Raw genomic sequence first — 16325 nt, forward strand, 5'->3', positions numbered from 1 at the left:
GACTCACCCAAGATGGAGTCCTCCTGCAAGCTCATGTGGTAGTTGGCAGAATTCACTTCCTGCGGTTGTAGGACTGAGGCTCTCAGCTGTTAGAGGCTGCTGTCTTCTGCCAACATGGTCTTCCACTCAACATGAGCATTTGCTCTTTCAAGGCCAATAGACAAGTGTCTCTGCTGCCTCTTTTCTTTTACCTCTAGATTATCTTTTTGTTTTTTCCAAAAAAACACACAAAAAACAAAAAAACAAACCCAGCTTTCATGAGATATGATCCATATGCCATACAATGCACTCATTTAACATGTGCAATTCAATGGATTTTACTATATTCACAAAGTTGTGCATCCGTCACCAGAATCAATCTTAGAATATTTTCATTACCACAAAAAGAAATGCCACACTCCTTAGGTATCATCCTCCAGTTCCCAATATTCCTCTGCCCCAGCCCTATCAGCAACTAACTTTCTGTCTGTATAGATTTGCCTACTCTGGATGTTTCACATAAATGGAATCATACAATATTAATAACTTAGCATCTTTCACTTAACCTAATGCTTCCAGGGTTCATTCATGCTATAGCATGTAATCAGTACTTCATTTCTTTTTATTGCTTAATAATATTCTATTGTGTGGCTATACCACATTATATTTTATCCATTCTTTACTTGATAGATATATGGGTTGTTTCCACTTTTCATTAATCACGAGTAATAGTGCTGCATATACATTTTTGTGCAGACATAATTTTTCTCTTGGGTATATTCCTAGGAGTAGTATGGCTGGAATGTATGGTAATTCTATTCTTTAATTATTTGAAGAACTGCCAGATTGTTTTCCAAAGTGGTTGCACCACTTTACCCTTCCACTAGCAGTGTATGAGGATTCCAATTTTTCTACATGCTTGCCAAGACTTGAAATAATCCATCTTTTTTATTCTAGTCATCCCAGTGATATGCAGTGATAGCTCATTGCAGCTTTGAGTTGCATATTCCCAATGGCTAATAAAGTTGAACATCTCATGTGTTTATTGGACATTTGCATATCTTCTTTGCAGAGATGTCTATTCAGATATTTTGCCCATCTTTTAATGGGTTATTTGTATTTTTATTATTGAGTTGTAGTATTTTTTATATATTCCAAATCTCTTAAGTCATAGATGATTTTCAAAGTTTTTCTGCCATTATGTGGGTTGTCTTTTCACTTTCTTGATAATGTCTCTTGAAACACAAAAGTTTTTCATTTTGATTAAGTCCTTTTATCTATTTTTAATTTGGGTGCTTGTACTTTTGGTATCATGCTTCAGAAAGTGTTGCCTAATCAAAGGTCACAAATATTTACACCCATGTTTTCTTTTAAGGGTTTTATTTTAGTTTTTACATTTGGGTCTTTAATCCATTTTGAGTTAATTTTTGTATATGGTGTGTGGTAGGATTCCAACTTCATTCTTCATGTGGATATCAAGTTGCCCCAGCACTACTTGTTGAAAAATTTTTCTTTTCCTATTGAATTGTCTTGGGTCCCATGTCAAAACTCAATAACTATAAAATATGAGCGTTTACTCTAAGGACTCTTAGTTCCATTCCATTGAGCTATATGTCTATCCTTATGCCAGGACCACACTGTTAGGATTATTGTAGCTTTGGAGTAAAATTTGAGATTGGAAAGTGTCAGCTCTCCAACTTTGTCTTTTTTTTTTTTTTGCAAGATTTTTGGGGCTAGTTTGGGTTTCTCATACTTTATGAGTAATGGATCCATGCAGCTCTTTATTCTACCATCCTGAAAGTGAAAATCCTCTCTAGACCCTCTTTTAAAGGACTTGTTTGATTAGGTCAGCTCTCTCCAGGAGAAGGTCCCTTTGTATTATCTTAAAGATCTCTGATTAGGGATCTTAATTACTTCTTCAAAATGTCTTCCTCTTCGCCATATTACCCAACCTCATCACAGGACTAGTATCCCATTATATTTACATGTCCTACCCACAATCAATGGGAGGGGATTATGCAGGGTGTATATACCAGGGGGTATATCCTGGGGGTCATCTTAGAGTTCTCTCTACCACAGTTTCTTATGACTCTTTTTTTTGGTTTTAATCCCTATTTTGTCGTTTATTAAGATTGATGCTCTAATTTTTTTTTGCTTCATATTTGCCTAAATATTTTTCTATCCTTTTATTTTTATTTTTTCTGTGTCTTTTTGTCTTAAATATATCTTTTGTAGAGACAACATGCTGTGGGTCCTTTTAAAAAATCCAATCTGTGAATTTTGACATTTTATTTAGTGAGCTACTTTTATTACTATTATACTACATATCTTCTCTGCCATTTTCAATACTTGCATTCATTGTATTTTTTCATTTTATGTTTTTGCCCTCCTAATATGCTTTTCAATGGGTAAATTGAAGTTTCTCCTGATGGTTCCATTCTGTTTTTATTCTTGTGGTTATTGCTCATTTAACTTCAAGACCATTTTCATGCTTTTTTACCCCTCTGGCTCCCACATCCAGCCAAGCTGGTAAACTACCATAAGCTGCTGGCTCGCTCCTAGGATCCATGCTAGAAAGATTACAGAAATGAGAAAAACTTAGATTCTAGTAAACTAGCAAAGCATAAGAAAACAAAAACTATGTGAGACTCCTGGGGTGACTGGAGGCTATAGGTTTACTCATGTTTTGTGGTAATCGTTATTTACCTTTCCACCACAGAAATTGGCAGCATCCTCCAAGGTTGCAGGTACCAGGGATTGCGTTAAGAACACAGCAAGATTCTTTCCAGAAAGAGGAGTTGGTGAAAACCAGTGGAAAATCAAGGGTCTACTTCCAGGCAGCTATGTAGCCTACCCCAAATCTCCTGGTGTGGTAGTGTAATGGATTCCTGGTGGGAATGTTGGCTTGGGGTGAATGCATTTTGCATGTAGGACTTTGCAAATGCAATGGAGAATCTTGAAATGGGGAGATTATTCTGGATTATATGGGTAGGTCCACTGTAACCACAAAGGTCCTTATAATGGGGGAGGCAGGAGGCTCAGAATCAGAGTCAGAGACAGAGATGTGAAGATGGAAGCAGCAGAGGGGAGATAGAGCTTGACAGAGAGAGAGAAAGAAGGTGATATATAGAGAGAGATTTGAAGAGGCTTCATGGAGGAAGGGGCACTGAACCAAAAGATTTAGGCAGCCTCTGGAAGCTGGAAAAGAAAATAAAATGCATTTCCCTGTAGAGTCTCCAGAAGGAGTGCAGCCCTGCCTGTACTTTGAGTTCAGCCCAGTGAAAGTTGTTCTGGACTTCTGACCTCCAGACCTGTAAGATAATGAATCTGTGTTGTTTATTTTAAGCTGCTCAGTCTGTGGTAATGTGTTACAGCAGCAACAGAAAACCAAAACAAGTGGATTGCATTTTAAGGGGCCTGCTGCTCTTAAGGTTGCCTCATCAGAATTTAAGGGTGAATCCCTCACTGCAGGCATTGCTTGGCGGGGTGGCAGCAAAGGAGGTGATTGATGAAGCCTCTAGGGTCCCTGGGCCTTCATACTCTGGGATGCATCCCCTCTCTCTTCCTTAAATTCAGTCAATTTAGAGTCTTAATCCAGGTCACAATTCCAGACAGAGCAGCTGATATATCTCGGGGGAATGTGGACTTGCAGGCCAAAATAACTAAATACCTGAGGAGTACAATTATTAAGCCAAACCATACAAAACCACTATTTTTATAGATCAGTACCAGTCAAATATTAGCAATTCCCTGTGGTTCAACTTAATACTCTAAATAAGAATGATCAAACTATGGTCCATGGACCAAATCTGGCCCACAGCATGTTTTTATAAATAATTTTATTGGAGCAGACATACTTATTTATTGGAACAGAGGCATATTGCCTCTGGTGGCTTTCATGTTATAGTGGTTCAGCTGAGAAATTCTTAGAGACCACATGGGCTGCCAAGCATAAAATATTTTCTATTTGCTTCTTTACAGAAAAAGTTTGCTGATCCCTGCTCTATAATATACCTTCTGAAGCAGAATTGTCAGAAAAGATTGCTAAAAAATTTAAAACAAACAAGATAAAATGTTTAAGAAGGTAAAGAAAGTTTCATAATATGAAAAAAAAGACAAACATTTATTTTAAAAAAAGAAGAAAAAAAGAATCACATGGAAATACTAGATATAAAAAACCCAAGGAGTGAATAGGTATAGCAGGGAAATGGATAGGGTATTAAGATGGACACGAGAGGAGTGAATCACGGGGTGGACAAGCTGTCTGGGAAATGCTCTCAGAAGGCAGCAAGAGAGGACAAGATAAGAAAGAGAAAAATGAACTGATGTAAAGGAGAAAAGTAGAAGTGCCAACGTCTGCAGAAGTGGGAACACACAGCAATACTGTTTTAATTGGGTGTATTTTAGTGTACTAGTCAGCTCTTGGCAAAGAAATGCTGTATACTAACTTATTCCTTACCCTTGTAGTGAACCAAAACAAGCATCCATTATCTGGTGTATGGGTCTGAAGGCTGACTGTAGCTTGGTTGACAGTTGTCAGCCTATTCACAGTGTTGCTTGAGGCAACACTTGGGCCTGTCTTTTCTAATAGCAAGCCCCACAGATATTCCCCCTATGCCGCACCAGGATAATGTGGTTGGACTGGTCCTTATGGTTCAATTATAATAGCAAGACACACCTCAGCAAAACCATCAGGGAACTTTGGAAAACAAAATTTATTTACTCACAAGTCCTAGTGGGTACATGGTACACCTCCCTGGTACAGTGAGGTCTCAATAGAGAGAGAGAGAGAGAGCACAGACCTGGGGCTTCACCTTTATTAGAGGCTGAGGGTGGGGTATCCAGGGTTTTATGGGTTCACTCTTTATCAGTGAATTTAAAGTATAAGAGCCAGAAGTGGAGGGACATCTGGATGGCTCAGTTGGAAGAGTGTGTGACTCTTGATCTCAGGGTCGTGAGATTGAGCCCCATGTTGAGTGTAGAGGTTACTTAAATAAATTTAAAAAAAAAACTTAAAAAAAAAGAGCAAGAGGTGGAGCATAGGAAGGGAGAAGCAGGGTCACGCACATGGTCAGGTATCTAAGTCACCCAGGGCTTTCTGAAAAAGAGACATTCATGGGTGGGGTGGCCTGCTTCCTTATCTTATTGTTTGCTAGTAGCTGTGTCCTAAAGCTGCAGTGTTTGTTTGAGGTAGACATCTTTGAAATGAATGCCTTGGAAGTCAATAGCTCCATATATTACTTACATTACAATCAATAAACTTTACATCAGGCACTTACACTACACTGCTCTAGGAGGTGTGCTGCTGTGGCTTCACTTTAGGTTGATGCACGTGGACTCACTTTCAGGTGGGTTCAGAACATTGTTCTGGAGTCCAGACTAGGTATTCCTACATAGCACATTCTCAGACTACATCCCTGGGCACCCCTTACCTTGGAAAATCACCTGAGGACAAGTGGACAAATGCAGTATGTCTTCACATCTCACCATTATCCTGACACATGGTCACTTCTGCCTCTACTGCACAGTGGTAAACCAGCCATATGCTCAAACCCATCACATGAATGGAGAAATATATTCCATCCACTCTAGGGGAGGCCCTGAGAAGTCACTGCAGAGGGTACAGAGGAAGTATTCTTAAACAGGAGAGCTTGGAGGATTGCAGCAATGACTCAGTCTGTAACACTTGGTTATATAAAGCTGAATGTAAAAATCTAAGTCCCAGGAGTCTTATATACACTGTGGTAGATACCCTTTTATAGAGTACAAAACCGAGCAAAACTGAGCATGTCAGGTATGCAGACACTGGTGATTAAACTCTTGAGTAAAGGCGGGGATGATACGGGGTGTCCTGGATAACAAAGGAGCACATATTGTCAGATATTGATAATATTCTGGCTCTTGGTTTAGGTGATGGATTGTGGGTTGTTCGCTGTCTTATACAGCCACACATGAACCAATGCCAGGTGTGTCATGAACAAAGGAAAGGATAATGTTTAAGCAAACTCTGGGCCACTAGGGTTTGTAAGAAAAGAAAAAGACAAGCAAACAAAAAACTCAAATGCACCTAGAGTCAGAGAAAATCAAACAGATGTTTTGAACTTGGCAATTAATTAAGAAAGGGTTAAGGGGTAGTTTATGGAGTTACTCTAGCAACACAGGCTCAGTGGGACCTGGGGTGGTGGGACTCCTTGCTCCAAAGACCTTCTGAAGTGGGCTCCCTGTCTACTGGGCTATGTCTTTGGGGTTGGTCCTTAATTATCCGCTTGGCCTGAGGAGCAATGAATGACTCTTGCAGGAGTAGCTGGGAGTAGCTGGAAGTAAGTGGGAATAGCTGGGAATAGACAGGAGTAGTTGGGGATAGGTGGGAGTAGGTGAGAGTAGGGGGAGTAGCTAGGAGTAGAGGGGAGTAGCTGGGAATAGGTGAGGGTAGGCAAGAGTAGCTGGGAGTAGGTGGGAGAGACACTTTAGATTTGGGTGGAGGCAGTGACATTCATATTGAGACTTGCAGGTGGCTGAGCCTCTGGGTGGAGGTGAGGGAATATCAAGCCCTGGTAAGGAGGCTGGGCCTGGGTGTAGAGGCAGGGTGCCACTTGGTCCTTGGTGCGGTGGGAGAGGCTATTAGAGATGTGGTTGAAGATGTGGGTGCACATAAAGTGTGATCAAGATGACTTGCATTTTTTAATAAAAGTTTTTATTTACGAAGATCATTTTTAGTGTTTTTTCTCCTGGTTCACGTGTATATTGATACTCAAGAGGACAAATGCAGCACACTGGTTCTCAGACATGGCTACACACTGGAACCTGGGATGGCTTCCTCTTCGCTGGGCCCTCGCCCAAGATTGATTTTATTGGTTGGAGTGGCCTAGGTCCTTCTTAAAACTCCCCAGGTGCTTTTAACATGTAGCAAAATTTCAAAATCATTAATACATTATTAATACGTGATTAACAGTTGGGCAATATATACTAAATTTTAATTTAAGTGAAGCTTTTGCATCAATTTTCCATCTAGTCGTTTATTATACAGAAATACCTGGGTAATTTCACAAAGATATTGGAAAAGTATTGTCCACTACAGTACTGTTTGTAACAGCTGTAAATGGGAAACAAAACATCCATTAATAGGCAGTTAAAATACAATATGGTATATTCACACTGCAACAATTTACAACCTGCCAGGCAGACTTATACCTGCATATTGTTTCCTATATATTGCCACTTCTCATGGTCAAGAGCCCATCAATCTTCTGGCCCTGGAACCAATGCCCACCTCTCGGCCCCTCCAGGAACTTGCTGGACATTGATTTGGGATTTTCACAGAGAAGCAGAATTTCCAAGAGCTCAGGGGATGCATGGGCCCCCTCCCGCTAAGGCACAGGTTCGGCCATCAGGTTGGCTGGGTGACCCTCACCCTTGCAGGACGGCAGAGGGAGATGCTATTGGTCCAAACAGAGTGGTCCAGAGGCCAGGCATTTGGGAAGCTGGGGTCACTGCACAGGTGGGCAGGAGACCTCTGGGTGGTCCCCACAGCTTGCCTGCTGTGTGTGAGCTGTCTGCACTGGAGGACAGTGGCTGTGTCACAGGTGCTGGATTACATCACAAAGTGTGCCCTGCCTACAGGGGCATGGGCAGAGCAGAGTTCAGGACTGAGGGAGACCCCTGACCAGGGCTTAGGCACAAACTGAGTGCTAGAGACCCAGGAGAACCACGGCTGGGGTGTGGGCCACAGCCAACTACACAAGGAAGAGGGGGCAGCCAGTGGGTACGGCAGGTTGGGAAGTCCCCAGAGAGCCGGGGCCAGGAAAACTTGGGGCAGCAACACTTTTCACAGTCACATCTTACAGGCTGAGGTGCAGAACCAGGAGTGGGCGGTGAGGTGACCCGGGTAGGTCCTGGCAGACCTGGGTCTAAGTGTTCTCCATGAAATTGCAGACCACATCCGGGGGATGGAGGGCGGATGGCTGGTAACGGGGACTCTTTAACTGGTTTCTTGTGGGTTGATTTCCTTGGAGACAGGGGTAGCCCTAAAGGGTGAACCTAATAGTTCTTTCTTGAATCCAGCTGGGCTGAAGCTGTTTTAGATCTTTGAACCTGCAGCGACCACATCCATCCCACCCCACCTGAAGCTCCAGCCATGGGAGGACGAGGAGGCTCACTTGTGTCCCTGGACGGAGGGATCATGACTAGATCCTGGGGGTCCTGCTTGCTCCTGCTCACCATTTTGGTGGCCCTGGTGGCCAGCACAGACCCAGGCAAGAATAAGGTCAAGGTATTGAGGGAATTGAAAGTGATCAATTCCTCAAATGCCAACGTGAAGCAGTGTCTCTGGTTTGCCATGCAAGAATACAACAAAGAGAGTGAGGATAAGTACCTCTTCCAGGTGGTCAAGACAGTACAAGTCCAGCTGCAGGTAAAGGTGTTCCCTCACACCATGCATGTGTGCCTATGGTGGGAGAGATTGAAGCTGGACTGAGAGGGTGGGCATGGGAGAAAAACAATGATATATAAAAGTCCTAAATATGTGAGTGATCAAGCACTTACACATTTGCAGATCACTGTGACATCACTGCACTTTCTATATATGCTTCCACTGTTGCTCTAAGTACTTTATGTGTGCTAACTCATGTAAACTCCAAACTGCAAATCACATGTTCATGATTTGTATTTGCTAGGGCTGGGAGACAAATTGAGTGCCATGAATATTTTGCAATAATGCTGCCATGGACAACATTTCAATTTATCCACATAACGTAGATTGTGCGGTTGAAAAGAGACATGCGGCTTATCTAATGTGTAGGTAATAAAGTCTCTCCTCCTATAGTCTATAATTCTTTGAATCCAACATTTGTTTAGTAGAAGTGGAGACATTCTGATTCTATGTTCATAAAAATGTATCCCTCCCCGCAGGGTCATGCATGGCCCAAGGCTAGGAAGCATTGCTTAGTTGGATTCCATTGAGAATGATGCTTCCCGGAGCTTACATCATGTGGTCCTGCATGCCATGATCAAGAAAAAGCCCCCAGAGCTAGAACTGAGCTGACTGTACCATCCTCAGTCTGTGGGTTGGTGATGTGGTTTGTAATTCCACCATGAAACTTGCAGGAGTGAATTGTAAGGGTACTCAGCAGAGAGGTCCTTGTTGGCAGAGTTGACTTCAGTTTTTATATTCTCCATATGGTGTGTCCATTTGCAGGAACTGAGCCAGTGTACATGTTGGCACTTATGACCCCCTCCCTTTGGGACCTTGTGAACCAACAGCCCGTATTTCCAGTATATCATGCTGATGGCGCTCTGTTTATTGACTGGCATGCTGCACAATCCCCCTGGGAACTCTTGCATCCCTTTGAAGTAGGGGGATGGATTCTGTCTCTTGTAACTTCTCCAGACCCCTTTGCAGTTGTCTCTCTTTGGTATTCAAGTAGCACACATATTCAGCGAGTTTCTCCCAAGCAGCCCTATGCCAGCGGATGTACATGGGGTGGTGAGATGGACAGAAATAATCACACTCCTAGGGAGCCAGCAGTCTAATCAGAAAGAAACAGTGCCAAACCCGGAATGAGAGCTGGGGCATCTGACCTGGTGGCGTGGTACCCAGGAGTCCGGAGGTCAGAGGAAGGGTTCCTCAGATAGGCTCTCACCTGAGGAGCTTGCAAATGTCCTACTGCACTGGCCTCACCGTCACCAATTAAATGAGGATCTCTAGGTAGGACCCAGGTATCAGTAGGTGTTAAAACTTTCCAGGTGATCCCAATACACAGTCAAGGCAAAGAACCACCTCTCTAGGGAGTGATATTGGTGCCAAACCCGAGGGCAGACTAGGAGGGAATCAGGTGAAGGATACTGGTGGGAAGTGTTTTCGTTTAGGTTTCTCACAACAGATCCCAATGCTAGAATTCAAGTGCCAGTAGTTTATTTGGGAGGCCATCCCAGTAAGCACCAGGAGGCTGGATGAGAAGGGCGAGAAGTCAGGGAAGTGGCCAGAACAGAGTGAGTTACTGTGCAGATGACCGCAATGGGCCTCCCTGGGGCCTCGGGAAAGGATGCAGAGCCTGCCTCAGAGTTTGGCCACCCTGCAGGAGGGAAGCTCAGTTGCTTACCCATCAACTCCCATCCATTGTTGGCTAAGAACTACTCTTGGCTCTTGCTGGTCAGGAAACCTCCAGGCAGGGAGCCCCAGGAAGTGGCAGTGTGTTTGGGAAGAGCAAAGGACATGGACACCACTCACAGCATCTGTTACAGGAGGGGAGCCCAGGAGGATTGGGGGGCTGCACAGGGGTTGGGAAGAGCAGTTACGCATAGCTGGCTGCCACTGGGAAGGGGCATGGCCCATTCAGCAACTCAAAGGAGCCAATGTGACTGGACAGAGAGGTGGGCAGGGACTAGACCATTCAGGGCCTTGAAGGTACCCAACTTAACTCTCCAACCCAACGGGCAGCTCTGCCAGTCTCTTCTTGATGTCAACTAACCAGCTTCTCCCCCATGGCAGGCCAGAGTCACCTTGTTAATTCTTTGGAATGTAGCTAAAATGTAATACAATTTTATTAAAGGCTTGAAGATAGCAATGAGGAAAGATACCCCTTTTGTCTCCTGCTGTAATCTCTTAAAACCAGATGAAAGCTGATTTAAATGAGCTTCTTGAGTGGCCTTAACCACACTCAGCCATTAATGAGTTCAGAAACTACTGATGCCTTGCTGTAAACCCACTGCTTCTCTGCTTACTAAACACTCAACAGAGAACAGCAAGACCAACTCCAGCCGGCATGGGCCCTTTAAGGACTGCTTGCTGAGGTTGTGGAGAAGCCCTCCAAAGCAGGAAATGTCACCAGATAACAGACTCTGAGGGGGTTGTGGAAAAGGAATCAGGGAGGAGCATCCAATGTGGCCGCAGGGCCTGTCCTTTCTTCTGGCCTGTGGGAACCTGTAATATCTCAGGCCCAGGAGAGCTGATGGTTCTGGTGACCTCATCCTTCTCCCTGATCCTTCATGGAGCATGCGGCATGCCCTGGACTTTGGGACAGAAAATGGAATTAGAAGGTTTCACCTTCATTGGGGCCCCACACTGGAAAGGAGACTTTTCCCCTAGGATATAGCTCCGGGGAATGGTTTCCAGGGTCCAACTGCTATCAGTATACAGAGGAATCCAGGCCTTCCTCTAAAGGTATGTTGGAAAGAGGGGATCGGGAGTAGGAGATAGGGAGAGAGGATGAGGGGGAGAGTGTTTTTTAGATTTTTTTTTTTTGGCTAAAACTTTAAAAAAGTAAAATAAAAATCTTTTGAATAAAATTGCACCATGTTAATTGACAGGTTACAGATCGTTTGGAATACTTTATTGATGTTGAAATTGGCCGCAGCAATTGCAGAAAGTTTTCAAATAGTACTGAAAACTGTGCCATTCAAGAGAACTCTAAACTGGAAAAGGTAGGTGATCAACATTCTGTGATAGTCTTGGCTGCTCTGAGCCCTAGATAGAAGAACTCAAGGTGCCTGTATCCTCTCTCTGAGGTCTGGATTACTCCCAAAGTTTTGCCCCGGAAGTGGGCTTTAGAGCAGAGGGTAGAGAACAAGGGAATATGATGAACCCCTCTGAGCCTTTCCTTACACCTCATCCTAGGGGCAGAATGCTGTCAGGGTCACTCTTATTGCAAGGGCTTCATCCACTCTGGCCTTTTGGTGCAGGAAAACTTGACAACACTATTCATTGAAAGTGTCCTCTTGGACCCAGATGAGCAACCTAGCCATTGCTGGCCGCAGAGCTGCTCATCTTTGTGAAGGCACGAAAGGAAACTCATTCATCCACTCAGCTATGTATTAAAGCTTACTATGCACCAGGTGGTATTTTGGGTGCTAGAGATTAAGCAGTGACTAGGCCAGATATTGTTCCCATCCCCCCAGAGTTACAGTTGATTCTTGCCAGGCTCAACCATGATTTCCAGGAAGGTCATGGAAAAGCCCAAAGACCCCCACCAAAGGGCTGACCTGGGCCAGGGGCTTTTAGCCTCAAGCCCATATTTCTGATCTCAGAGGTGGGGAGAACCCCAGATTCATCTAAGTCCTTAGTGTGATATTGGTGAAGGCTTTCTGCAGGTTTGCCCAAGAGATGTGTCTTTGCTTTTGTTTACACCAGTGGTTCTTTATGTGAGCAGGCATCAGAATTACCTGGAAGGTAATTTATTTATTGAGGTAATAAGCCTCAATAAACCCAGATGGCCAGGTCCTACCTGCAGAGTTTTGGACTCAGTAGGTCTGGATTGGGAACCAAAAGTTTGCATTCTTAACAAGCTGCTGTTGGCTGTGGGACCATACTTTGAGAACCACTGCTTCATATAGCCTTGCCACAGGAAATTGCAAGGGCCTATTAACAAAGTGCACTTCCAGTATGTTTCATTAAAACTGCCTCTGTATGCTCAAACTTTATAAATCCGATCATTTCCAGTTAACAGCAGATAGCCATCAGGACAAACATTTAAGCAGGGAGCATGTCTTTATGCCATGTGGCTTTTATGTTACTTTTGTTTATTTTTTACTATTAGTAGAAGTATGGTTGGTTCAAATTTATATTTTCTACTGGACCCATTGGGATTATAGAAAAGTTGTTGCTTTTTACCTGGTTGTAGAAAATCTTAAAAAGAATTAAAGAGAATTGTCCTGAAGGAGCTCACTTATCTAAGGTTTCCATGGACCATCCCAAATTTTAAGGTGCACGTTTTTAAGCACACACTTACCAATAATGAAAACAGTTTTTTTTTTTTTTTTTTCTCTCCAAGTCTTTGGAATAAAGCTGAAGAGTAATAATGCTGGGCAGTTTTTCTTATTCCCAGCTTTGATGGCAGTGCTTTCAGTATTTATATCCTATTATAAAATATTATATCAAGTGCTGATTTCTGGAATTCCTCCAATTCCGTTTGCCAAGAGTTATTTTTTTTCTTTCTTTTTTTAAATTTTGTTAACATATAATGTATTATTTGTTTCAGGGGTACAAGTCTGTGATTCATCAGTCTTACACAATTCACAGCACTCACCGTAGCACATACCCTCCCCAGTGTCCATCACCCAGCTACCCCATCCCTCCCACCCCTCTCCACTCCAGCAACCCTCAGTTTGTTTCCTGAGATTAGGAGTCTCTTATGGTTTGTCTCCCTCTCTGGTTTCATCTTGTTCCATTTTTTCCTCCCTTTCCCTATGATCCTCTGTCTTGTTTCTCAAAATCCTCATGTCAGTGAGATCACATGATACTTGTCTTTCTCTGATTGACTTATTTTGCTTAGCATAATACCCTCTAGTTCCATCCATGTTGTTGCAAATGGCAAGATTTCATTTTTTGATGGCTGCATAATATTCCATTGTATATATATACCACATCTTCTTATCCATTCATCTGTTGATGGACAGCCAAGAGTTATTTTTTAAATTATGTTTCTTCTATCAATTATTCTTCCAGCATCTACCAAGTATACTAAATAATTGTTCTTCTTTGACCCATTAGTGAAATAAAGTAATAGATTCACTAATGTTTTGTCATTCTTACATATCTGGAAGATGGTTTTTTAGGGGGGGATCTTATTGCTTGGATTGCCTTAGTTAGTTCTTATCCACGTTGACTGACTGCAGGTTGTTCAAAGTGGTGACAAGTACCTAGTACCTCAGTGTATAAGCTTGTTCAGGGAATGTCTGTCTTCATTGCATTTTCTGGACAACTGCACACAGATGTGGCATGGGACATTCTTTACTCCTTTGGGCCAGACAGCTTTGTTGAGCCTGGTGTCAGTATGCACATCCATCCCTTTCACGGCAAATTTCTAGCTCTCCCTGAGTGCCCTGGGGGCACACTTCTTGAAGGCTTCTCCATAGATGTGCTGTGAACATGGATGGTATATTCTCTGGTCAACTCACTGATGGCAGAACAGTCCCTTCTTCTTGCCACCTTTCTTTGTGGGAACCATTCTGTTGGGCATGATGGGTTATGTCCACCCTTGTCTTTTAGAATATGGTGAAATTCAATATGCCACTTTTTTTAAGGGATTTTTATATAGGAATTATATACATTAAGTACTCTTAATCTTCCCTGATTTTAAGAATCAGGGGCGCCTGGCTGGCTTAGTCAGTGGAGTGTGCAACTCTTGATCTCAGGGTTGTGAATTTGAACGCTGCATTGGGTATAGAGATTACTTAAAAATAAAATTAAAAAAAAAGAATCACTTGGAGCATGTGGTGAAACCACACACACATGTTCCATGGCCTCATTCCAAATTTATTCCATCAGAATTTCCAGGTGCAGACACCCCACATATTTCGTATCACTGGGAAAGTCTGGGAAACACTGTGTTAGGGATAGCAATTGTTTAATACGCAAATGCCTTTCATTTGCCAGTATTTTTTTTTTTTTTTTTTAGGATTTTTGTTTTAGGGGAGTTTGAGTTATAATTTATTCCTCTGTTATATTTTGGTTTCAGGATTTTTCTGGTCTGGTATAATGAGAATGAGGACTTTCCATCTTTTGTGTGTGTGTTCTGGATCAGTTTAGGGACCACAAGAGCTTTGGGTTGCCAAGGTTTTGTGTAATTTGCCTATAAAACCCTCTTGATTTGGTGTTTTTTTGTGGGTTTCTGGGGGGAGAAAGACCTGCATAATCCTCCTTTGCATGCGTCCAAAACTCAGCAGAGACCAGGCTTTCTTTTCTCTGACTCCTAATAGCATCTCAATGTTTCCAATTATTTAAGATGCTCTTTGCTGTTTTTCCAGGACTGCTATATATGTATTATCCAGCTATCTATCTAACTAGCTAGATTTTTCTATTATCTAGCTATTTATCTATCTATCTACCTACCTTCCTATCCATCCATCCATCCATCCATCCATCCATCCATCCATCCATCTATCACACACACATAGAATATTTCATTTGCCATTTCTATGGTATTTTGAAATGGAGAGACGGGCTCTTTGGAATAACAGCTGGTAGGCCCTAGAGCCCTCCGAATTGCTCTTGTTATTAGAACAAAAGACATTATTAGACTTAAAAGACATTATTTAATTATTAAGATAACATATATTAGTTTATATCTGACAGAATTGCTTTATTTACATTATAGAAAATATTAGAATTAAAAACAAAATCAAGTTTGCATCTGATCTTCCAGAAAAACATGATGATTGTTAGTATTTGCTGTCTGTCCCTGGTTCTTATGGGAACAGAGACCCCTCCAGGTATCTGCTGATGGCTGTAAAGGTCTAGGGGATTCCTAGGAGCATTCATTGATGGCTGATGACCCATCCTCCAGCTAGCAACAGGACATTTTTCCCCCTCTTTTTTGGCATTACTGATTTTGTTGTGGTGTGGTCTTTTTCAGAAAGTAATGTGCAGTTTTTTGGTCGGAGCACTCCCCTGGAATGGTGAATTCATGGTGATGAAGAAGCAGTGTGTGGATGCTTAGGGGATTCTGGAGCATCACCCCACCACCACCATCTCTACCTTTTTCTGTGAAGAGATAAATGGCACGCACCGTGTTACCAATGTGGTTTCCTCATGCAAGCCTCTCTGCCTATTTTGTTTCCTAGTTTCTTATTAGGTGGTAACAAAAGATGGGTATGTCCAATTCCTTTTTCTTTTTTCTTTTTTTTTTTGGCCTCAAGGGAAGCCCCTTGACCTTGCCCAACTTGGTGACCCACCACCAGGAATAAGTTTGTCCCTGAGTACAAAGGATGGAGTAAGGTCTGATTCCATTCCCCACTGCAAATCTGAGGAGGGATTCCTTTTTGATTGGGTCATAACCCCTTCCAGTGGTCTGAAGACAGTGGGTGCTAACTCAACAGGTTCCTTCTGGAAGCCTCCTTTTTGGCCCGAGGCTCCTTCTTCCTGAGAGTTCTGAGTCCACAGGTCACCTGGGCTGGGAGAACTCCTGCAGAAGAAACAGTCTTCCCCTGTGGGGTCTCTGTGAATTAGGGAACTTGTGTTTCTTCTCCTGTAAATGTCAACAATGGTCACACCAAGAGAGGCAAAGGGCAATAACGCCTTCAGAATAAGTTGTGTTGTTCGTGTGTATGTGCACGCACGTGTGTGTGTGTGTGTGTGTAGAGAGATAGAGAGATGGATTGAGAAAGAGAGAGAGACAGAGATGGAAAATGTGAAGAAGGAAGTAAGCAAACATGGATGATAGCAGGAGATGAAATTCTCTTGAAGAAAATAATCATTAAAAATAAGTCAGTCTATTGGTTATTTACCCCAAAGATACAAATGTAGGGATCCAAAGGGTACGTGCACCCCGATGTTTATAGCAGCAATGTCCACAATAGCCAAACTGTGGAAAGAGCCAAGATGTCCATTGACAGATGAATGGATAAAGAAGATG

General features: G+C 42.7%; 2 protein-coding genes across 2 annotated transcripts in view; one reads left to right on the forward strand and one right to left on the reverse strand.

The window, feature by feature from the left end:
* Positions 1–1544: 1544 nt before the first annotated feature.
* LOC102736490 (cystatin-C) overlaps positions 1545–16325 on the reverse strand; it is a 52624-nt gene continuing 37843 nt past the window's right edge. The window contains exon 3 of the mRNA XM_081833274.1: positions 1545–1555. Within this exon, the coding sequence (XP_081689400.1) occupies positions 1553–1555 (3 nt within the window). The 3' untranslated portion in view covers positions 1545–1552. The remainder of the gene's footprint in view (positions 1556–16325) is intronic.
* On the forward strand, positions 7353–15528 carry CST8 (cystatin 8). Its single transcript, XM_006742939.3, has 3 exons — positions 7353–8389; positions 11284–11397; positions 15327–15528. The coding sequence occupies exons 1-3, from the start codon at positions 8114–8116 to the stop codon at positions 15408–15410; spliced, it is 474 nt and encodes a 157-aa protein (XP_006743002.2). The 5' UTR covers positions 7353–8113; the 3' UTR covers positions 15411–15528.

Source organism: Leptonychotes weddellii, chromosome 10, assembly GCF_054177405.1.
Source record: "Leptonychotes weddellii isolate Sample4059 chromosome 10, ASM5417740v2, whole genome shotgun sequence".
Classification (NCBI taxonomy): Eukaryota; Metazoa; Chordata; class Mammalia; order Carnivora; family Phocidae; genus Leptonychotes; species Leptonychotes weddellii.

Excerpts from the sequence above, each read along its gene's own strand:
- CST8 (XM_006742939.3), top strand. The coding sequence starts at position 8,114 with ATGGGAGGACGAGGAGGCTCACTTGTGTCCCTGGACGGAGGGATCATG. Across the intron at positions 8,390-11,283 it reads CAGTACAAGTCCAGCTGCAG|GTTACAGATCGTTTGGAATA; the intron begins GTAAAGGTGTTC and ends GTTAATTGACAG. Across the intron at positions 11,398-15,326 it reads AGAACTCTAAACTGGAAAAG|AAAGTAATGTGCAGTTTTTT; the intron begins GTAGGTGATCAA and ends GGTCTTTTTCAG.